The sequence below is a fragment of the Toxorhynchites rutilus genome, chromosome 3 (genome assembly GCF_029784135.1).
Source record: "Toxorhynchites rutilus septentrionalis strain SRP chromosome 3, ASM2978413v1, whole genome shotgun sequence".
Classification (NCBI taxonomy): domain Eukaryota; kingdom Metazoa; phylum Arthropoda; class Insecta; order Diptera; family Culicidae; genus Toxorhynchites; species Toxorhynchites rutilus.
Window position 1 is genome coordinate 201,398,068 of NC_073746.1, and position 24,024 is coordinate 201,422,091.

General features: G+C 38.4%; 1 protein-coding gene across 1 annotated transcript; it reads right to left on the reverse strand.

Annotated features, from left to right (window-relative positions):
- Nucleotides 1-11,384: 11,384 nt before the first annotated feature.
- Nucleotides 11,385-23,267, reverse strand: LOC129779155 (PHD finger protein 12). The gene is made up of 7 exons (XM_055786446.1): nt 22,975-23,267; nt 22,731-22,921; nt 21,992-22,670; nt 21,308-21,932; nt 12,265-12,872; nt 11,919-12,202; nt 11,385-11,860 (listed from the first exon to the last, which is right to left on the reverse strand). The coding sequence occupies exons 1-7, from the start codon at nt 23,026-23,028 to the stop codon at nt 11,662-11,664; spliced, it is 2,640 nt and encodes an 879-aa protein (XP_055642421.1). The 5' UTR covers nt 23,029-23,267; the 3' UTR covers nt 11,385-11,661.
- Nucleotides 23,268-24,024: the final 757 nt, after the last annotated feature.

Below are 24,024 nucleotides of genomic sequence, written 5' to 3' on the forward strand. Positions count from 1 at the left end.
TTATGAGGTAACTTTTTGAAATTAGAGATGACTATTTTCATTGGCACCCTAAAATACATATCGAACCTCTCCATGCATCATGAAACAGCAGGATCATACGGACTACACAAAGCGAATGATTCATATTCAACTAATGTAGCAGATCCTGATTCTTAAAGGCTGATTTAGACGATGCCAGTCAGCGCTCTAGTTGAAGTATCCAGTGAACAGAGAACAGACACTCTGTTCAAGTTACTTGTACCAGTATCGAACAGGTAATTGGCCTCTAACTTGAACAGAGTGTCTGTTCTCTATTCACTGGATACTTCAACTAGAGCGCTAAGTGGCATCGTCTAAATCAGCCTTAAGTCTCAGAGAGTGCAAACTACATGATTATTCAGCTCGATAGAGACTAAGGGAAGGGTAGTCAAATTATATTTTTCATTTTTAACGCTGCTATTCCTTGAAATATATATATTCATATAGACCGCACAGTTTCACTAGCAACACCGCTCCAGTTAGAAACAAAAACTCTCCCATTTTAGCTCTTTTCCTATTCGCTGCCCTCCGCAAATGGTGACCGAATGATGGCGTAATTTTTTTTATATCACTTCTCGCTCTACTTGTCTGTGCAGTGATTTTCGCTATAGTAGAACGGGACGATATATGCGGTTCAAACTTGCCTGCAGGCTTCGAAAATGGTGTGCGATGTTTGGTACAGTTCGGATATGCAATCAACAGTCTTCGTTCCTCTCTTTGTTTAATCATTCAGTGTAACACAAGTGATTACTGTCATTCATACAAGTATCTGAATGATCCACTCATATTAGGTTATATGTTCGTGAGAGGTTACTTACATGACACATTGTGTATCATTCGATATCGAACGAAATCTAAACTCTGTCCCATCACGAAGCAGGGAAACAAAGGAAAATCGAAAGATGAACGGCGTAGATTTGAGTTATTTTCTTTTTTTTTTTTTCAAAAATATATATTTCTATCAAGGCTCATATGGCGTTAGCCTCACGGGGCCGGGAGTTCAATACTTTGACAATTTTTCTTATTATCTATGTTAGTAATATGTAACCGATTACTCGCGGTTGGCTCGAGGTTAGTATTACAAGTGTTTTCGTAATTCGGATGTTGATGTCTCCAATGCTCTGTACGTGTGCCCGACACGGGATACTTCCTATTGGGATGCAGCTGACCCTTAATCAGCAACGCCCCCCTAGTCTGTACCTCATATCTAGCGTGGTGCCTCTTTCTCGACTCGAGGAATCCAGGATAGAATGGTCACTAGCCGGCGCAATCATCAGTTCGTGTAGAGTTGTCATGAGCGGTACAACCTTTGGCTCTTGTTGAATGATCAGTGGACTGCACAACCTTTGGCCCGTGTATCTGTAAAGAGTGTGTGTATGTATTGCCGCGACTAAGTAAAAGTTTATCGATCGGATAGGAGGGATATAAAACGGGGACACAACGAAGGAAACATCATCAAACGTTGACATCGGCGTTTCTGAGGAACAGGTATAGATGAAGCAGAAGATCAGGATCACGGCTACCTAAGATATCCCGGACGGGGATCTACGATTGTCTGCCTTGTGCTCTCAGTGCTCTAGAGAACTGAGAGCGAGCAGTATGGAACCGGATACACGACCAGACAACATGCTCGATGTCGTGGTGGCCATCGCCACAATCACAAAGATTGTTTGCTGCGAGCCCAATGCGATAGAGATGCGCGTTTAGGTTGTAGTGATTGGACATAAGCCGAGATATCACGCGAATGAAATCACGACCTACATTCAATCCCTTGAACCATGCACTCGTCGAGACCTTAGGGATAATCGTGTGTAACCAACGACCGAACTCATCTCCACTCCACATGCGTTGCCAACTTACGAGCGTGTACTGACGAGGAATGTGGAAAAATTCATTATAAGCAATTTGCCTTTCAAAAAGAGTGCCTTCTGAAGCGCCCACCTTAGCTAGCGAGTCCGCTTTCTCATTCCCCGGAATCGAACAATGAGAGGGAACCCATGCTAAGGTAATCTTGAATAATTTTTCGACCAAAACACTCAATAGTTGTCTTATTCTAGTTAGGAAATAAGATGAGCGTTTATCAATCTTCATTGAGCGGATTGCCTCTATTGAGCTGAGACTGTCTGAAAAAATAAAATAGTGGTCGATGGGCAATGTTTCAATGATCTCTAATGCGTAATATATCGCACCCAGTTCAGCGACATACACGGAACAAGGATCTTTGAGTTTGAAAGAGGCACTGGAATTTTCATTGAAGATGCCGAAGCCAGTGGACCCGTTTATGTATGAACCGTCAGTAAAGAACATTTTATCAGATCCAGCTTTCCCATATTCTGCCGAAAATATCGGCGGAATAGAATCGGAGCGTAGGTGATCTGGGATTCCATGGGTTTTTTGTCGCATGGACAGATCAAAAATGACAAAGGAATTGCAGAAGTAAGGGAAGCAAACTTGGTTGGAGATGCCTGGTGAAGGGTGCACGTCGTGGGTAAGGTACTCATGGTATAAAGACATAAAACTTGACTGAGGAATCAGTTGGAGTAGATTTTCGAAGTTATCAATCACCAATGGATTCATGATCTTGCAACGGATGATAAATCTGTAGGATAATTCTGTGAACCGAAGAGTAAGCGGGGGTACTCCTGCCAAAACTTCGAGACTCATCGTATGTGTCGAATGCAAACACCCCATTGCTATACGCAAGCAACGATATTGTATTCTCTCCAGCTTGAGAATATGAATCCTGGCAGCTGATCGGAAGCAAAAACTGCCATGCCATATTTTCTTGAGGGAAACTTTTTATATGCGGTCCCTATCTTCCGCACAAAAAAGTTGTTTTCAAATTGTGTACCGAACACGATTTTTTTAGGACTACTGGTGAAGTTTTGTACGATTTTTTCTATGCAATTTTTTTTGTTTGCCTTGTAAAGGTAACCTGTAGATATATAAAGTTACTTACAATTCTCTTCTTATTTAATAACGAATCCTCAGAATATAGTGGTTCTACTTTACTACTTCATTCCGTAATCTACCGTTGAAACTGTCCGCTGCGCGTTATTTGTGAAGAACCGACCCTGAGGCCATAACCTCTGAACTAGCCGATTACCGCTTACTTACACTGTACAGGCATCACATTACCTCGCGTATAATTTTGTGCTTCTGATGATAGAGGCGAATGATTGCACTGCTACTACACCAGCGCTCCTTCTGTTGGATGCCAATGTTGTCGCGATTGGGGCAGTCCCGAGAATGGTTGGATTGGAGACACTCGTAACGGTTGTAGCGTTTACTACAGGGTGGGCCATTTAAAGTGGAAGGATTTGTTTTTGCAATAGCAAAGTAAAGAAGTGGAATTTTAATTTTTTTTTTAAATTCATTTATTTTGGTCCAAGGAGATTTGTTCTAACTACTTTTTGATTATGATATCTCGTAAATGACCGCCTCTGGCCTTGACCGCAAAATGTGCCCTTTTTTCGGCATTTTCCATCACTTTGGCCAATGTTTCGGCCGATATGGCAGCAATTTCTTGTCGGATATTGTCTTTCAGCGCAGCCAGGGACCTTGGTTTACCAGTGTATACCTTAGATTTTAAATATCCCCATAAAAAAAAGTCAGGAGGCGTCAAATCAGGTGATCTCGGTGGCCAGTCATAATCGCCGTTTTTCGATATTAATCTTCCGGGGAATATTTCGCGCAATAATTTGGTCGTGGCAGCCGCTGTATGGCATGTAGCGCCGTCCTGTTGGAACCAGTAATTGTCCAATTCATTTTCACGAACAAATGGCAATAAAAAATCGGTTATCATTGTCCGATAACGCTCCCCATTCACGGTTACCGCTGCTCCATTTTCGTTTTCAAAGAAGTACGGGCCGATGACTTTATCGGCATAAATGCCACACCACACAGTAACTTTTTGGTCGTAAAGAGGTTGCGTTTCGATGAATTGAGGGTTTTCAGTAGCATAAAACCGACAATTTTGTTTATTCACTCCTCCATTCAAGTTGAAATGCGCCTCATCAGACATTATGATTTTTTGCCAAAAGCCACTATTGAGAAGTTATTTTGAATGTACAACTGAACAATTTCAGCGCGTTGTTTAGGTGTGTATTGTTCCATGGTTAAAATTGTACTGAAATGACGCTTCCAACGCGGTATGACATTTGTTAATCTGACATCTCTGTCAAAAGTTATGGGGTTGCCAGATGCTTCCACTTTAAATGGCCCACCCTGTACTAGCCGATGCGCTTTGGAATGCGAAGGAACCTGAAGGAACCGGAACGATAGCTGTCGTAATTGACTCCGAAACTGGAACTGTTTCTTGGGTGATTAAGGTAGAGTGAACTATACCCCCTAGATGGTATGCCTGCCATCGGTTGACTTTACTGATGCTGCTCTGAACTGATTTCCGGCGTTTTTGATCGTTATATTCTTCGTCGAACTCTTCTTCTAACACACGGTACTTTCCCAGCAAAAACTGCTAATCTATTTAGAATTATTTCCTCTCTACTTCGTTTTCCTTCAGGAGTCTTTCCGCTTCGTGACGTCTCCGTTGCTCAGCCTGTTCCAGTTCCAACCCTTCTCGCAGATGCTTTCTCCAACTCTTACGCAGTCGAAGTGCCACCAAGCTTCGCACTTATCGCAAGCAACCATCCGGCTATTGTCGGACCCACCATATGTATGACAGCTGTTCTAGTTGTCGTCTGGCATCTTTCGGAAAATGTTAAAATTTGAAGCATTTATTTAGTTTAAATTTAACAGTTTAGTACAAAATTTACGCACATCTATTTTTACCCTAAGGTTTGAGAAAACCATTACTAGAAATTCAATGACCGCGCATAAGTATACTGCCCAGAACTCAGCTGACAATGATGGAAAACAACCTTTCTTCTGTAATTGATGTCAGCCCCTCAGTAGCTGGCGCTAGTTCTGTCTCTGCCAGCAGTTGTGAAGACGTAAATCGTAGAAGAATCGGTCCAAATGTAGACATTATGTTTCAAAAAATGTTTGGTGAGTTAAAAAATCGGTGTATATGAAAATTTGTGAAACCTAAATTTTATTTTCAATTTTCGTCAATTTTCAACAATTTTTTTCGAGACGAAACGAGACCTCGACGTTTTATGCATTTTAATTCATTTAGCATCGAAAAAAAAAGTTTCGATTTTTCAATTTTCTTTATTCCCCCTTCCCCTTGGAAGATTTTCGAGGATCAAAAAATCAAAACTTTGAGCGCTTGAGACACCCCTAAATCATAATTGAGCTGAAACTTTTCACAGGTCATTTTTTGGGCCAATAAACAAAATGTACATGGGCGGTTTCGCGGGTTTTTTGTTGTGTGCTTTTTGCATTCCATCGTGTATAATCTACAGACAATGAATGAGAAAGCGCTGAAGTGAACTTCACACAATTTTGTTTTTCCCGTGGCCGAGTGGTTAGCGTCATAACTAACATGCCGGGTGTTCGGGTTCGATTCCCGTTCTGGTCGGGGGAATTTTTCGTCAAAGAAATTTCCTCCGACTTGCACTGTGATCACGCGTATTCTAGAGCTTGCCATTCAGAATGCATTCAAGGCGTGTTATTTGGCATAGAAATCTCAACTAAGTACTAATAAAAATGACGCAAGTAATACTACGTTGAAACGGCGAAGTTCCTCTAGGAACGTTAGTGCCATTGAAGAAGAAGACATGGTCGGTATTTGAAATTTCTAAAATTAACGATTTTAAAAACACTTTATGAAAAAATTGATAAATATACCTTCCGAATACACAAAAAACTCGTAGATAAGGCTAAAGGCAGCTAAAGATAGTTGCAATGAACAAGGGATGCCATACTAATGATGGAATTAGGAAATTGGCCAACCCCTCCGAAATCGAGTAGAGATTTCAATCAGCGTACGATTACGAGCTTGAGTCAATTTTCATACATTTGCACATACATTCGCCATTTATAGAGATATAAAAAACTTTATTATGGAAACAGATAGCAAATCTTTTAACTTTCATATGACACTATAATTTTATCTAAATAGAATGTTCCGAAAGCTTGTTCTCGACTTTCAAAAGAGATCTGCATGGTGGAGTACGATTACGGATTTGAGTTACTGTACATTAGGGTGCCAATGAATGTATGGGAAAAAATCGACCCTAAAATTCCAAAAAGTTACCCTATAAAAAATGTTCACCGCTTCGAAAAAACACCCTATGCAAAATATCAGCTCAATCGGACTTAAGGGAAAGTGGCGCAAAACGGTCAAAGTATGAGTTTTTTGAAAATCGAAAAATCACCCAAGGAGGAGTAAAGGAAATCGGGATTTTCGAAAAAAAAATTGTTGCCAAATGTCTTAAAGTTGCATGAAACGTCGAGATCTAGTGTCATCTCGAAAAAAAGTTTTGTCAAAAATCGACACTCTGGGACTTTTTTTTCGGAATACGAGGCAAAACGTATGGTTTTGGGTGCCAATAAAAATAGTTATCTAGATTTTTCATTCGGCACTTGTTGCGAAATGGTGATTTGCACGATAATATACCCTATGCAAAATATTAGGTCATTCGAACTCCATTTATTAGTGTTGCAGAGGTTAAAATTTGAGTTTTTTGGATAACCGAAAAAACACCGGAAATCGGGATTTCAAAACATTTTTTTTATGCCAAATGTCTCTAAATTGCATGACACGTCGAGAATTACAGTTATCTCATAAAAAATGTTTTGTCAAAAATCGACTTTCGGACGGAAAAACGACCAAGTACCAACAAAAATTTTTTTTGACAAAAAAATGGGATAACAGTCCAGTAATGCAATTTTAAGACATTTGGCAATTTTTTTTTGAAAACCCCCGATTTCTGGTGATTTTTCGGTTCTCACAAAAACTCAAATTTTAATGTCTGCATGGATTGCATTACCGTCCCAAAATTAAATAACCGGTTATTCGGTAATGAAAATTTTATTACCGGTAAAACCGGTAAATTACCGGTAAGAAAAATACTTTAAAATAAACCATTTTCTTAAAGAAACGGTTTTTACTAACAATGATTAGTTTACAAGAAAAAAAATTAAAGTTTTTGCTACTTAGTTTATTGATTAAAGTAACACGTTAAAACACAAATAATGCTCATTCTGTCGTCTTCTAATCTAGATCGGAACTCGTTTTTCTGCAATCAGGGCTTCAAGCAACCACTTCGAAGTTTCTGATGGTGGTTACGATAGCTTTTCTAGCATAAATTGCAATCCGACATCAGCTTCATAAAGGGTGCGGTTCATCCGGCATAGCAGTTTAACATCGACCAGAACAGGTTTAAGGGCATCAACCAGTTCCTTCACCGCTGTCAGTTCTTCATCGCTGAAGCTTATGGTGTGTTTCGTTTTCAGATCGTGCAGCGATTTTTGAACTGAAGTGCAGAGACGCAACACTGCTAGTTCAGTTTTTCGACCTTGTTTTGATTCTCAAGTAATATTTTAAAGTGGCATAAAAGCCAATGTTATTTATGGTGTAGAAATGAAAATTACCGAAATTACCGGTTTTTAATTGTAGAATTACCGGTAATTCGGTAATGAAAAATGACCCGGTATTACCGGTAAAACCGGTTAACAATCCCTATCTGCAACACTGATAAATGGAGTTCGAATGAGCTAATATTTTGAATAGGGTATATTATCGTGCAAATCAACATTTCGCAACGAGTTCCGAATGAAAAATCGAGATAACTATTTTTATTGGCACCAAAAACCATACGTTTTGCCTCGTATTCCGAAAAAAAACTAAGTCCAGAGTTTAGATTTTTGACAATTTTTTTTTCGAGATGAGTTTCATGCAATTTTAAGACATTTGGCATAAAAAAGAATTTCTCCAAAACCCCGATTTCCGATTTCCCCCCTCGGGTGATTTTTCGATTTTCAAAAAACTCAAACTTTGACCCCTTTGCGCCACTCTCGCTTAAGTCCGATTGAGCTGATATTCGGCATAGTGTGTTTTTTCGAGGTGGTGAACATTTTTTATGAGGTAACTTTTTGAAATTAGATATAACCATTTTCATTGGCACCCTAATATACATTAATTGAGAACACTTCAGTATACAGAAAAACAAATCTACAAAGAAATTCTTAGATCGAAAAGATCGAAAGCAAAAAATCGATTTTCGCGATTTTCTCGAGTACCAAAGATCGTTCCAAAAAAAAGACGGGTAGGTAATGTCGGGGACATAACCGGAGTAACGTAGGGCTATACAAAAGGGACAGCTTTTGCTAAATATATATTTTAAATATATTGTTTTATTTTCTTCTCCTACGTGAACACCTACCTATCTACCTGAAAAATGGATTAGTTTACTGTTTACTCTTTATGAACATGTTGGGGGTTCTGAAAAGAACCTTTGGTGTTGTGTTTTTGCGTTTTTTTTTACAAACTTTCTCAATTTTTTCTCACTGTCTTATAGTTGATTCTTGATTTTTTTCCGAAGGCTTTGTACTTATTAAATGTTCAATGCCGGGCATCTTTCGGCGTATGCACATATCGTACAATCAAAATGATGGCTGTGATAGGGGATGCATAGGTGGTCATCAGCTCATTCACTATCATATATTTCACTATTGAGTACATTACCGTACCTCAAACTGTTTCCGTGTTTCGGAGACGAATGAATTGTAAGATTTGTAGTCTCCGCAAACAAAATAAATAAAAAAAAGAAGAAATGAGGTTTTGGAGACGAACTCTACGATCTGTCGAGAAATAAACGAGCTATAAGAGTTCTGAAAAACCAACAGTAAATACAGGGACGGATGATCGGACGGTTGCTCCTTAGTTATATTTCTATACAATGCAGATGTAACGTCAGTCAATTTTCAACATCAGTTATCAACCAAAGAAAGCAGTTCTTGCTACCGAGAAAATTCGTTAATGCCATCCTGCATAAAATGTGTTGTAATTTGAAGCCACTTTTAATTCGGAAACCATGCATGGGTTTGTGAAAACTGAATGATCAATTTGAAAGACCCCAACCACCAATATGTTCAAGAACAAGCATAAACAAAATAAATCAGTTTATATTATATGTCATATTATGTCATTTTAGAATGCATTGGTATTGTGAAAAACTTTTAATAACTCTTCTTTGAAAGGTTTAATGGCCTTGAAAAGCGCCGTGTTTTACGGTGGCTGGTTTTGCCACCAAAGCAGTTTTGCTTCCCTGCTTCCTGCTTCCGTTTTGCGATTGCGTTTGCCACTCGCTGAAACTAGTTGTTGCCACCGAACCGAATGTGCTCTGTTCTGTAGGCGGGTTTTCTTATTGTTGTGAGCAGCTTTGCAAGCCAACTCGAGCACTCCGGCGGCCGAAATTCTATAACCGCTATTAGGGATACTGGTGCTCCGGCACACTGATTTACGGTTTGAAAGAGAATTATATATTTTTCAGCGGATCCGCGCCTTTTGTACTCTAGCGGTACACGCTCACGGGATAGAGACAAATCGGCAGACTCAGCCAAAGGGGCGAGTCCAACGAGACGAACGAAAGAGCGTTCCTGTTTAGCGATTGCGTTTGCCACTCGCCACAGCTTTCACAGTTGGAAAATTTCTTCCCATCCAGCTTGTGACATGTTGTACAGTAAATTATATTTAGTGCGACGTGCCGAAGCACCACTCAGTGTCGCATTGGAGGCGATTTTAACCTGTAATTGAACATTTGCGATGACAGTGGTACAGTGTCGACTTTCAATGTGGGGTCATAATTCGGACCTCGAACTCTATGTTTACAAAAATGTCCAACGAAATATGTCGCATTACAGGTCCGTCCAATTAGCTGAATGTTGAGCTAAATGTAAATTACTGTACTTTCAATCTAGAAGCAATTTAAAAATTGATGAAAATTGAATAATCGGGAAAGTCCTAAACCATCAATAAGATCAGAACAACTGCCAAATTCACATACTCATCATATCCTGGCAAACAAATTATGAAAAAATCAATTTGTGTTTTATTATTATTTTGGAGCATTGAACTGTATTTCCTAAACTCTTTTTTGGAAGGTTTAATGGCCCTGTAAAGTGCCTTGTTTTATGGAATGGTTCCAATTTAGAAAACTTAGTACTCGTGGTTTTGAAAAAAAAAACCATTTCGAACGCCCTCGATGCCGCCTTGTTCTGGATTTGCCACCAAAGCAGTTTGTATAAAGAACAAACTTTTTTCTTCTGCTACCTGCTGCCGTTTTGCGATTGCGTTTGCCACTCGCCACTCGCTGCAACTGCCTGTTGTTTTCTTGATGTTCACCGAACCGAATGTGGTCTGATCTGAATGCGGGTTTTCTTATCGTCGCGAGCAGCTTTGCCAGCCAACTCAATCACTTCGGCGGCCGAAACTATATAACGCCGGCTAGGTGGACTGGTGCACTGGTAATAACGCACTCGGCCTAGCTACCCTTGCGGGGAAATCCAGATCAACACGGTTCGAGCGGGATTTTGCCTTTCCCTTCACTTTTCCTCCTTTGCCATGTTCATACATGGCTGCTTGGGTTGGTTTGTTGATGTGTTATGATGGGAACCGATGTGGTGTACGGTTTGAATGAGAATGATCGTTACGGAAGGAAGGAAGGTATTGTATTATAGCGACTTTAAACTTTTGCAGTTCATTCGTCTCTAGCCTTGAGAAAGGCCCTTTGAAAACTCTACTCTACTCTACTCCAGCGCTACCACCTCCGCCCTCTTGGCTTGAGAAAGGCACTCGATCCCTCGCCGTCCAGCCCGTCCAGCAACGATGTTGTCCAGTCGGTGTCCACACAAAGAATGGATCGTTACGGCTGCGGAGCGGGGATTTTTAAGCTGACTGGCTGGCTCGAGAATTACGCATGTGTGAGACTGCGACCAATGTTTCGTTCATTTTTTTTCTTTTTCCTTTCCAATCGTGCTTCATTCTATTTCGCTGCTGCTCTGGTTGCCCGTTTTGGTCGGTACGATTTGAGGAGCACAAAATGGACCAATAAAAAATGGGCACATAGTGCATTTGGACAATGCTTGATATTTCACAATTATTCAATTATTTATCTCAAGAAAAATGAAATGTTATTCGTTATGATAGATGCGTAGATATATTTCCTATCAATTGCTCGAGTTATAAGCGTTCCAAATCTTGCATTTTTTCCTACTTGTTCAGTGCCTAGATTTCCATTTCACCCCCTATATCTTCCGGTTAGACGTAGTCCTACGTCAAAAATCGGAAATCGGACTGGAAAAGATCGATAACAGTACTTTTTTTATTGTTCAGAACGGGCTCACTTTCTGCGCTGGTTAAATTGTTCACTGGACTGGATAGGTGATGGAAGAGATTGAGGGACATGGTGTTGCGGAAAAAAGTTTATGAATTAATTGTAGTGGAAAGAAAAACGAGATTTAAAATATTTCAAAAGCAATATTTATGTATTTTTGTATGAACAATTACATCATTATTCATTGGCGACATATTTATGATGCGAACGATTGATTCCAGTTGCTTTAACATAACATTTTCTATTAAAATGTTTAAATTTTCCACACAAGAGAATAATGAAGCACATTCCTAATAATGTTCCTATGCATCGAATTTTCGATCGAATACTCCATCAATTATCCCAACAGGAATTTCGTATTTTAGAACAGTTTTCGAGAAAAATCTTATCCGAACTATGTTCAAATTTCTTCTTCTGAGCTTTCATCTGTGTCAGCAAACTCTTCTGTATTTTTATCATAATCCGTTATGGTGAAAACAAACGACAAACAACCAAATTTCAGTAAAACACCATGATAGAGAATAGCTGTTCCTTCCCAGGCTGAAATTTTCGGATTTGGATCAACACAATTGCACTCCGGTTGTGAAACACTTGCCATTCTGGAGGAAAACAATCATTATAGTTTACAACGAATTTCTAACAACTAGAGACACCTACCTTAACGCTGTAAGACTATCATGACTTTCACGTTTGCATTTTCGCGACATATCGATCAGGTTCATGACTTCTTGACGAAGTTTATATTTATCTATCTTCCTGTCCTTGTTACCATCATCATGTTCATCTCGTTTCGATTTTTTCGTTGGTACCTGTCCGGAGTCGGTCGTCGGTAATTCTTTCACAGAGGGCACGGAAAAATCAGTAAAATCGCAAGAAAATAGTTGTCCGTTTACAACAGTGCCAAATTCTGAATAGTTGAGTAATTCAAACATTTTTGTGACCTATTATTGGGGCAGAATTTTGTCACATTATTTTGTTGAACAAGAACAATCGAACGACTCACCTCATCATAAAATATTGTAGCATGTTTGTCAGAAACAGATTTACATTTACCAAAACTTGCAAGATGAACATCACTTCCTGGACCATTTCCGATTGAAACTGAACGATATCGCATGTAAACAGAACGTGAAAGGTCAGGTTTTTCATACCAACTGCAGCCCGGCAAGGTTACATCCACGGGCGTTATAACTGCTCGAGCTCGTATGTCCATGTGGGACATAGTGTACTTGAGATTTGTCGACAATATACATAGTTTGGCCTGTATCGTATCTACTACGCTATCAGGCTTTTTTCTTTTGAAACCTGCCATCGGAGAAGGCGGACATGATGCATTATTTGTAGTGTCCACTATTTCGTTTTCTCTTTTCGGACTCGTAAATTCCCTTGCGATCCGTTCTATATCATCTCTGGTTAACAGTTGGCTGGGCAAGGGCATCGATTTAATCGATGGATCTGTTTGTATTATTTCCTCAATAGATTTGGCAGAAGAACAATCATCCGAAACAGTATTCTTGTCCTTATTGGTTTTGTGCGATAGTATTTGTTGTAGCCTTTGATATGCAAGTTTTTGAATCAGAGAATCATCCAGTAGTTCAAGTTCCTTTTTTACTAGAATAAAGTTAAGAAAATGATAATTACTGACCGGAGATTTGTCTCAACGATTTGACTATGACGTCTTGAATGTTTCTTCCGCAGCGAAACTTATCCACTATGCAATGAATTTATTCATTTACTATTTTCCATTTAGAGCAATTCCACGCGAAATGAGCCCGCCTCTGTCACGACCCTCTCTGATTCTTTTGAAACTACCTAAAATGTCAACTTTCATTATCATATGATCAATTTAAATTACGACTCACTTTTCAGAAGGGTGTACTCAAAATAATTGATCTTTCTTTCAAAAAAGCAACACTTGAACTTTTAACTTTTAACTTTTAAAAAATCATACTCAAAAATTGAATTTAATATTGAAAACTTCTAATTTTTAAACTTTTGAAAACTTTTAATTTAGAAATTTAAAAATCTCAAAACACTCCTTCTCCGATAAGTTTTGTTTATTCTTATTGAAAAATCCATCTTAACACAGTTTGACGTACAGTGGTGTCGTGGCAAACTCGCCAAAATACAGATATGATTTTTTGATAATTTAGGAGATTTAATTTTTTTGTGAAACTGTGACCATTTCAGAAACGTAACATAATAAATGGAATTATTAGGTGTACCGGTAAATGGATACCCCGGCCATGCATCAACATCGACGGCCGCGCGGAATGTTCACGGACAGAAGGTTATGCTGTCTATTTGGTGGGACCAGCTGGGTGTGGTGTACTATTAACTGCTAAATTCGAATGAAACCATTGCGGTGGACCTCTACCGACGGTAATTGATGCGTTTGAGCCGTGCACTGAAGGAAAAACGGCCACAATACGAGCAAATATAAAGTTATTTTGCAGCACGACAATGCTCGGCCACATGTCGCAAAACCGGTTAAAACATACTTGGAAACGATGAAATGAGAGGTCCTATCCCACCCGCCGTATTCTCCAGACATTGCTCCGTCCGATTACTACCTTTTTCGATCGATGCAACATGGCTTGGTTGACCAGCACTTCTCCAATTTTGATGTAGTCAAAAATTGGATCGATTCGTGGTAATTGTCGGCTTACCGGCTTTTATAACCGGCCGATTATTTCCGCAAAGGGAACCGTGAATTGAAAGAAAGATGGGAAAAAGTTGTGACTAGCGATGGGCAATACTTTGAATATTGAATTTGCAACCATTTTTGCATAATGAAGCATTCATTTTTGAAAAAAAAAAAGAAATTTACCGGTACTCCTAAGAAAGCACTAGTAAAAATTAAATAAATGATTTGGCAAAGCAATATTACAGCATTGCAAAAAAAGAAAAAAGAAAAGAGCTAAATCGAGTCGGAAGGATTGACGAAATCGTGTTACTATCAGTAACATTGTCGAAACAAATTTTCGAACAAAGTAAAAGATGCAAACTTCAAATTAGTTCTTTCGTTTCGTTCGTCAACGTTCTACCCATCACTACCATGGAAGCTAAAACCCGAATTGTGTGCAAACATGTTGTTTGTTGCATTTCCCCCACAGCGCAAGCAGCGAGTAAAATCTTAAAAAACATTTCTAAAACATATCTGTTTGTTGAAGGAGCCGATCTGGCGTAGTGGTAACATCCATGCCTCTCACGCTAAAGGTCACGAGTTCAATTCTCACTCCCGACATTCTTCCAAAAATGGAAGTTAAAGTGACGAACCAGCCAAATGAGTTGAAAGTCACTATAATACAGAAAAAAAATATATATATATCTGTTTGTTACATGAAAAAAAAAAGTTGCAAAATAAATTTTGCGCCCGCCAGCTGGTTCAGAATTAGCGATCTAACGCAAAACGTGAACGATCGGTGAGACATCTGGATTTTTTATTTATTTATTTATTCTTATCAACGGGTACAATTATGCCCTTGATTTTGTTTTTGAACTAAGCAAATGATGATGAGTTAACCTAAAACTCAAAAACAAATCACGTATATTTTGCTTCCGCCCTTTCCAAGGTAGTTCGCACATGCAGGAAACATGAATTTTTCAACTTGTTTTTGATTGTGCTCTCGAATTTCTTTTTTTTGATACAACCATTGTCAACATTTTTCACTACTGAAAGAGGTAAGAAAATAACATGTTATATATAAAATTGCGCAGAATTAAATTTCTTCCAAACGCATCGCAATCAAATAATCTTCTATGATTATAACATTGTAATTTATAGAAAGAACTACAAACCTTCCATAAGCTCACATTGCAAAATTTAAAACCATCATCATTTTCACCGCAGCACCGCCTAGGTGTAAATTTGTACGTTAGATCGCCAATAGTGTCACCTCCAAACGCAATGGATTAAACATTCCTGCACCTTTTGCCGTGATCATTTTATAAATGGTTTATGCTAACCTTAATAAAACATAGCGGAACTGGGGGGAATGTGGTCAATAATGATGCTCCACTGACCACTTTGCCCCCCAAACAACGAAATTGAACAAAATATCTGTTTACCACCCCTAGAATATGTGAACAGTCGTCCAAGCGATTGATTTGTCGCAAATATCAGGTCAAATAAACTAAATTTCACTAGAAACTCCTTAAATTCGAAAGGCACAAAACTACGGCCGAATGACTACCGAGAGAGCGTTTTTTGTTTTTATTTATATCTTGACATGCGACAACTCCACTGTAGTACAGGGTGACTCAAAAGTCATGAAATTCTTCAATCATAAAACGACTATCAATACGGTGTCAATAGTCAATTGTTGTACTACCAAACAAACAGGTGACCACTTTACCCCATCGACTTTCTCTTTTGGTCATAACTTGGCTGCAAATACATTACCAGCTTGTTTGACAATGTGGACGATAGGTCAGAACCTTAATTATCGGTTTCTATAGCAAAATAAAATTGGAACGTTTTTTGTTTTGAAATAAAGAGTTGATGAAAAGAAAATCGATCAAGTCACTTACACTCTTTTCTTTCTGAGCCCCTCAGTTGTAAGATATTTCTTCATTAAAGTTTCCGTTTTAATATTTTCTTTCAGATTGAGCGCAACACATGTTTTTGATAATTGAATCTTTAGATGTTCGAGAATATGTTGTGAAGGTGTAGATTCACGCCGGCGGCCGAGGCAAAGATCTTTAATGGCTTCATGGGAGGCGTCCATATCTTCGAGCAGTGAGTATCGATCAAAAGGTGAATGTTGTTTATTGTTTTTTCTATATATTCTTCCAGACGCGGGAATGTTACCCGTTTCATGGAGTTCAAAGGAGCAATAGCGGGAAAGGCCGCCGGTGAAGTTGAAAAATTAACTGTTCGTGAAATAAGTGAAATAAGGGACACGAATTGAGATTAATCCACTGGTGGAAACCGATGACGGACGAATAATTTCCGTTTACGCCAAGTTGAATTTTGATAACGTCGAGTTTCGACTGAGAGAGATTTTCGCGATGGACGTTCACGAAGATGCCGACCCGAAGGAGGTGAGAGAAAGCAATACAATCTTAACTATATTGGTAATTGGTAATGACTTGGAACTTTATCAAATTGAACGGAGGCAACCCGGCAAACTTCCTATATGTGAGCGGTAATGTGAAGGAAGAGCAAGTTTTAAAGGCATTCCAAATTTTAACCTCGGATCGAAACGTAAAACTGATTCTGGTGAATGTTTTCGATGGGACTGTAAACTGTGCCACCATTGCTAACGGAATTTGTAATGCTTCCAAAATGATCGGACTCAAAGAACTGGAGTGACAACGTGGAGGCAGCTCAGAAAATATTGAAGGAATCAGGGCTCAATTGACTCCGCTCAAGACTTTGACGAGGCAGAAGGCTGTCAAAGCGCTATGCTAAATTAGTACTTTTAAATAAATTGCTTTCGATTAATATGTAAAAAACGAATTTTCAAATAAAACTTCAGTTTTTTGTAGCAACCCGATTGATTTGAAGATAAAGAAATTTTGAGCCTCCATTTTGGCTAATAGCTATAAAAGAATGACAACACGCAGCTCCGATCAACTTTTTGTTGGTGCTGAGTGTGTATATTTTTTCTTATAGTTTATTCCTTTTCGCTCAGTACATTTGTGGTTTGACTATGCGCTGCTGTGCAATTTCTGTATTTCTTCGATACATTCGTCACTGTTTGCACTCCTCTTAGAATGGTTCCAGAGTACGCAAGTCCGGCCAATGTTAGGAAAATTATAAGAAATAGTTATGTTAGGGTGAGAAATACGTGTTCAAAGTATTTGAATAACACCAAGCGATAATTTTCATTTATATTTCAACAATTTCAAACAACATTCTGGCATCTTAATATCATAGGGAGTAAATCGCTTAACGAGTGCGAATTATTTTGACGTTCGTTCGAATTATTTTGACGTGGCAAGACAATGTTGCCACTTTTGCATATGTCGATTAAGTTTGAACCTTGGATGGATTTTAGAATGCACAAGTCGATCTCGTTCGGGTTACAGAATCCAACATTGTGCTAATTTCAAACCCGATCGTGAACCGGAATAAGGGTGATTGTGTTGTGTTTGTTGATGTGTCCAATTACGGGTCACAATCGCCTTCAATGCGACACTGAGTATGTCCAATTAGTGGTAAATTACTGTTTCTTTTTTTTTAATCCTTTATAAGGCCGTTGAAACTAGTCAACGAATCGACTATAACTTCTGGAAACATAATCCTTACGTGAGGAATAACACATTGAATAAACAGTTGAAAAAATTGTTGGCAATATAGTTGTCACTGCCCGTTAACCCCCAAACACACTGTTTGCCGCAGCATTGTAAAATAATTTTATTGCGCCTTTAGTTATGCAAATATCAAAACAATATTTCTAGTGCAGTGAAAAAACCCATTATTTTATATAGACTTGCAAAGAAAAAATTGGAAATTAGATTTTTTGTATGAAATACACTATTTATTTGATTGAAAAAATGATCTCACACAGTAGATCCTAAATAGTACGCATACAATGAAAAAAAAATCAACTTGTTCCATTTTCAACGAAATTAAACAGAATTTTCTGCCGACGCTCTAAAATCGCGGTTTTGTTACATAAAAATGCCTCCAAAATCAATATCGTACATTTTTAGCAGCTAAAAAAAATTGGAGTATTTCCAGATACCTTTAGATTTTTTTGCTAAGGTAAAATATTTAAATAATATTCCAAATGCAGCGGAAAAAAATATTTTTCGTTTTGGTGGCGATATAGTTGCCAAAGAGTTAAACAACTAAAAATAACACCTAAAAATACAAAATAGTGAATTTACAGAAACACACACAGTCTTTGACACCGTGCGGGAGTATACAAATTATGATTTTGCGAGTACAGAAGGGTTAAAACTTTGTTTTATTGTCCAGTATTCATCTAGCATTTATTCATTTTTGGTTGAGTTTCTAATACAGTCAACGTTGGTAGACCGCAGCATAATATTTGAACAATTAGTCGCCCGTCATGCCCAAAAGTTTGGCACTCCCCCGGTATATAATATAACATATATAACAATAACGATTTTGCGTAATAAGCATTTGAAATCCCTTAATTTTTCGTTTTCGTTGTAATTTAAATTGGTCATATGAAAATTAAAGGTTGTGATTTAAAGTAGGTCCCACCATAAGTACCCAGAAGCGACGCGTGTCCAAGTGAGCTACCAGTTCAATCAATAATGGGGTGTGTTTCTATCGTTTCCATCGCCTTCGTTCAGCAGAAAACTTTGAACCTCAAACTTCATTGCTCCGCAAGGCAGCGAATTAGTAGTAGTGTAAAGGATTCGCTTCGGACGGTGCGACGTATGTTTTGGCCCAGATCAACAGATTGAATCATTTGTTCCAGGCAGTTTTTTCGTGGAGCTTTTCGAGCAAATCAGAAATAGTTTCGATTTTGATGACCCGACGCTGCGGCAATGTTAAATTCCAGAAACTTTTCCAATTTGATAAGCATCAACGTTGTGTTTTACTTATGACAGACATACAACTGTACTAGCGTTATACTTCGAAAATTGTATGTCTGTCACCATGTACAGCGCTAGAACCATGCAAGCATCTCGGTACAATCGCTGTACAGGTACCGACCTGTTCCATCGTTGTTAACAAACTGTATCAAAACACTTGGTAAACATTCTTTTCATTGACTTTTTCTTGAGTTCATAACTCAGATTGGGAATTTGTATGTTGCATTTGATGGTTTAGACTCTAAATAAAAATCTTTTTCATTGAAATATGTGCTAAAATTGGTCAAATTTCTGATTGTCAGTTTGACATGCGGTACAATGTACAACCAAAGTATATGTGTCATGCTACCGTGGTACCTGTACAACGCTAGTACAGCTGTATGTCTGTCCCTGGTATTAGAAGCGTTTCAAGGATTCTACAATGGGAATGTACAAGATGTGGAAAATTAAATTCGTACCCTAAAGATAAAATTACTCCGTAAGGAAATCACAGTTTCAGAGAACGAGCATGTGCAGGGTTATTAGATAAAAATTGGATGTCTAAAAAGGATTGACGGCTTGCTCGCATTTTAGCGCCTCGATGTCTTGTTTGTAACGTTCTCACGTTGTAACGTTGTAACGTTGTCGAGCGATTTTTTTCTGAATAATCATAATCAGAAATCAGAATAAAAATTCGAAATTCGAAATTGGCTCAGCAATTATACGGTGAACGCTATTTTGAGATCAAAAGATTTGATCAAACATCGTGATGCCTCGAAACTCTCGAAAATTTTAATAAATGATGGTATGCAATCTAGAAAATCAGAAAAACTATGTATAAGCATCAGTGGCGTGGAGTGACCGGGTGACACCCGGGGCGGTTGTATTAGATGTCACCCCTCAAATCAAATCTTGTTATCAAATACTTGTTTCGTTTTTTAATGAAAAAACAAATTTATCGAATCCAGAAACTTATTTATTTTTATATTAAATGAAAGGAACAAGAAATCATAATATCTTCATGCGTCTCGACTAACAGCAGTAAATTTTCTGAACAAAATATCAATGTCAATAGACATTAATTAATTCACTTTCAATTGACTATAAAGCCAATTCATTTATCACGTTGAGCCTCGCGTTGGTCTGAATTTTCCGTCCGATTCGCGCCGATCTCATTGGTCGGACAGCTAGAAAATGATTTTAATAAAAAGTTAGTAACAGCTTTAAACCAACTTCACGATTTGGAAGCGTCCCTTGGAAGTCCCACAATCCCCATCCTACACTCGACAATACAATAAGAGGAACAGAGTGCAGAGTCGAAATTTTTAGGTGTTTTTTGAAATGCTGTAACTTCTTGAAAATTCAACGCCTATTCTGTGCTATCAACAGCCTCCTTCAACCGAAGGATCCGCCGTTCCCAACAGTGGTCAGAACTACCAAATGGTCTATTCGATTAGACTGTTTCACTAGCTGCTAGTTGAAGGAACTCGTGCACTCGATCTATTATTTAAGCCTTCGGCAGGATCTCCAAAACTTCAATGGCTTTGATCAGCCCATCGTAGTGCGCATAAATCTCCGTCGAATTGAGTCTATAAACCCAATGAATTCGCCTGTGTATTTTACTTTTTCAACAAAACATGAATTGCTCCATTCGATCCTGACATCTTTGGAGCGTTGGCGAACGATTGTGAAATGCACTTCATGAAATCTCAACCGTTACTCTCCAAGTCATGAAGGATCGTTACTCAAACCAGCAGCTTTTTCCATCCAAAAAACTCAAGACAGAATCTTTTGCATGGACCGTAGTGAAATTTTGAACGTAGGACTACATCTTCATTTCCGCATAACTTTCTCAAATCTACTTGTTCATTGGTTCCGAAAATTTTACACCACTTCAACTCTTACAACTAGTTTGTAGAGTACTAATCCATGCAACAAACAGCACTTTTCATAGCATTTGGAATCTAATTATTTTGAATTAGTGAAATCTACGAATTTCTGAACAGTTAAAAGAAATCAATTCAAAAACATGTTTCGAACTATCGCAGTCCTACGTTTAGCATTTGTTCGCGCCGCTAGGCACAGACCTTTATACTTTTTTCAACGGATATTATTATCAATCCCTGACGCGTGCTGTTTATTCAAAAACTTGAAGATTGTTTTTATCTTATCGCCGTGGGTGTCACCCCTCTAAGGGTACAGATCTTTGAAAAAAAAACAGATTAAAATGTGGCAACACTGGTCATTATTACTTATTTCGTTGTGTTGTGTTGCGTGCAGATTGTGTGGTGTAGTCAAATGAAGCCATCAGATTACATTCTTCACGGTGGAGAAGTTTCATCCAAACAGAAAAGAAAATAATAAAAATAAAAAAAAATCTGAAATTGTCTACCTGTCCTATGAACAGCTTGAACCGGCGGACAAAACGCCACTGTAAGTACCGGGGTTAAAAAAATCGGAGAGGGTCGAATCAAAATATGCTGTTTTTCGACTGAATTGGTATGGAATTGCTCTATAAGAGACAACAAAATTCAAAAAGTACTTACTATTTATCATTTTTTCGTGATCAGCTGTATGTTCAACTCTCGTTTTCTTACACTCTGAGGGGCCCTCAGGATCGTCTTTTTTATCCGAATATCCAACTGTACCTTCTGAAATATTTAATCGATTCGATTTCGTATGATCTTTTTCCGCTACTAAGTGTTTAGGTTTCTTATCAGTGGACTTAACTTCCATCTCTACACATGTTTCTATACCATCCTTTTTATCGCTTGCTTCAGGATCCATTACGTTGGTTGATGTTTCAGTGTTTCCAATTTGAGCATCTGCAGCATTAATTGCTTGCAATTGTCCATCTATCATCGACAATAATTGCGAATCATCGTAAGATATGATGGAAATGTTTGATGGACGATTTGCTCTCCTAGCGCGAAGCAATTTACGCAACGTCGGCAACAAATCCGGAGGGTTGCGATAATGGAATTTAATCATCTGTGGAATCTCAATCCGATCACGTAAGTTGACCCGATGTTTAACACGAAAAGGTGGATTACGCCGGTGAACCTTACGGAAGAACTCGTTTTTCACAATATCTTGATCGATGCCGACACTGAATTGATTCCACAGCTTTATTCTTTCCGTTGCCGATACCGAATTAACCAGTTTCCAATCCTGTAAATTGATAAAAAAACAATTACGAGTACTAAGACACCGAAAAACAACATTCGTACAATGAATTGTTCCACATGATTTGGACACATCCACATAGAAGTTGGCAGCGCTGTTAAAGGTGGATCGAGACAATCCTGATGAAATAAAAGATCGCAATAATCGCACGCTATCAGTGGAGCTTTTCGACATGATTTGCCACAAACATGACACGTTTTTGCTGGAAGGGGAACCAAACCCTGGCTGTCCAGCTCATAAACCTTGCGCCCCCGAACACCTTTTCTACCGTTTCCATTTTTTTGGACACAATCCTGTTTTTCCGTTCCAGGAAACGGAAAGTGAGTATACATCTCCCGGGGTAATTCAAACTGCCTAGGATTTAATATTCGTGCCGCTTGTATCAAATGATCCAATGGGGTTAAATTCGCGGAATCATTCAATTCTTTCACGTTTGAAGGTTGTCCCAAATTATCTTCTTTAGTAGCAACCGGTTTATCAGCGCAGATACTGGAAAAGGAATTTTTACGAGAATTGCTACGATTGAGCGTTCTTTTTGTTTTCACAGATTGCAATGACTCTCCAGATGTAGCTAATCCTTGCACTTCTTGATGCGATTCGTTTTTGCCCCCGGACTTCACATCAGTTCTTAAGGCTCTGTATGATAAGTTAGAATCGGTCATCTTGCAAGTGTGACAAATCCAAAGCCCATTTGGAATATCCGTTTCTTGCAAGGGAGGATCGCTGTAAATGATAAAATGCACATTGTATTTCTTATGTATCTAAAGTAACATTCAAATTTACTGGCAGCCTAGATGAAAACTCGAAGGACAACGATCGCAACATATCAAGTCTCCTCCTTCGCCACAGGAATCGCAGGTATCATTATTATGACCACGTCCTGGTTTCTTATAATATGGATGATTAGCCTTTTTGATTCCAGGTTTCGCAGAGAGATCATTTGAGTCCGGTGGTTTGACCAACGCTTGAATAAGCTGTGGAAAAAAAACTCAATAGAATGTTGAAGTAAAATAAAGACGCTCCTTACCGGCATAAGACCAGCGGTTGAATTTAAATCATATAGCGGCCGACTTTTTGACATTTTTTATTAAAATTAGTAGAGAAACCCCATCCAAGTAGAATTTTCGTTATTTTCTATTATTGTTTGGATTGAATTATCGATTGACAACTTTCAGTCCTGTCACATCCAAGGCGCGTAGAAGTATGTTCTAAGGTGGGCCAACTTACTAAAACCACTCTTCAGCCATCTTGGAAGTCTACTGTGTTTTGTTTGTAAACAAAACACAATACGCTTGTACCCAAGCTCGCTCGTGATCTGAGACGAGACGTGACAATAAGGGGCCGATTCCGGACCACTTTTTCTGTCAAACTCGGACCACTTGCAACTCGACTCCTGATTGGTTGATGAGGAAAACAGTTGACAAAGTTAAATATACTAAAATGGAATTTCCAACATTTTCACAGTGTTGCCAAATAAAATTGACTAATAGTTGCATTCATATTTCAATTTAGCGAAAATTTCTATTATGAATTCTTTGTATATTTTCATTTCTGTTACGTCCTGTGTTCAGTTCCCGAAGAGAGGGAAACATTGTACAGTACTGTTAGTTTTTGAACGATGTCAGAGTTGAATTATAAGGCCTAATTTACGTATACACTTCACGGTGAAAACGAAATGAAGTGTATCCGCGATGACAACTATACAATGTTGACACCTGGAAACAAAATTAGTTTTTAACAAGGCTTACTACTCTCACCACATCAGATTAGCCGGCCCGAAGGCAGTTTTAAATTTGTCAAAATCCGAATGAAAATTTTAACTTGGCGTTGTTTATTTACTTGAAGCACGTCTTTCTTACCATAACTTAACCCATTTTCTATACACTTTCCGATATTCTCATTAAAATTTATTATAATAAAAATTATCTTCAGATACCATTTTTAAGAGATTATTTTACCATATGAAGAAAACAAAATTTCCATTCACATTGAACATTAATTCGATACGGAGAAGTAAATTTTCATTCAATTCATGTATTTCAACATATCATACTCCTGTTATCAAATCTACGTTTTC

What these genes read in the sequence shown, in the direction of transcription:
- LOC129779155 (XM_055786446.1), bottom strand. Translation starts at nt 23,028, where the DNA reads ATGTCAAAAAGTCGGCCGCTATATGATTTAAATTCAACCGCTGGTCTT. An exon ending in CAACCGCTGGTCTTATGCCG is followed by an intron (nt 22,922 to 22,974) that starts GTAAGGAGCGTC and finishes TTTTTTCCACAG; the next exon opens with CTTATTCAAGCGTTGGTCAA. An exon ending in TCACGAAAAAATGATAAATA is followed by an intron (nt 12,873 to 21,307) that starts GTAAGTACTTTT and finishes ACTTTATTCTAG; the next exon opens with TAAAAAAGGAACTTGAACTA.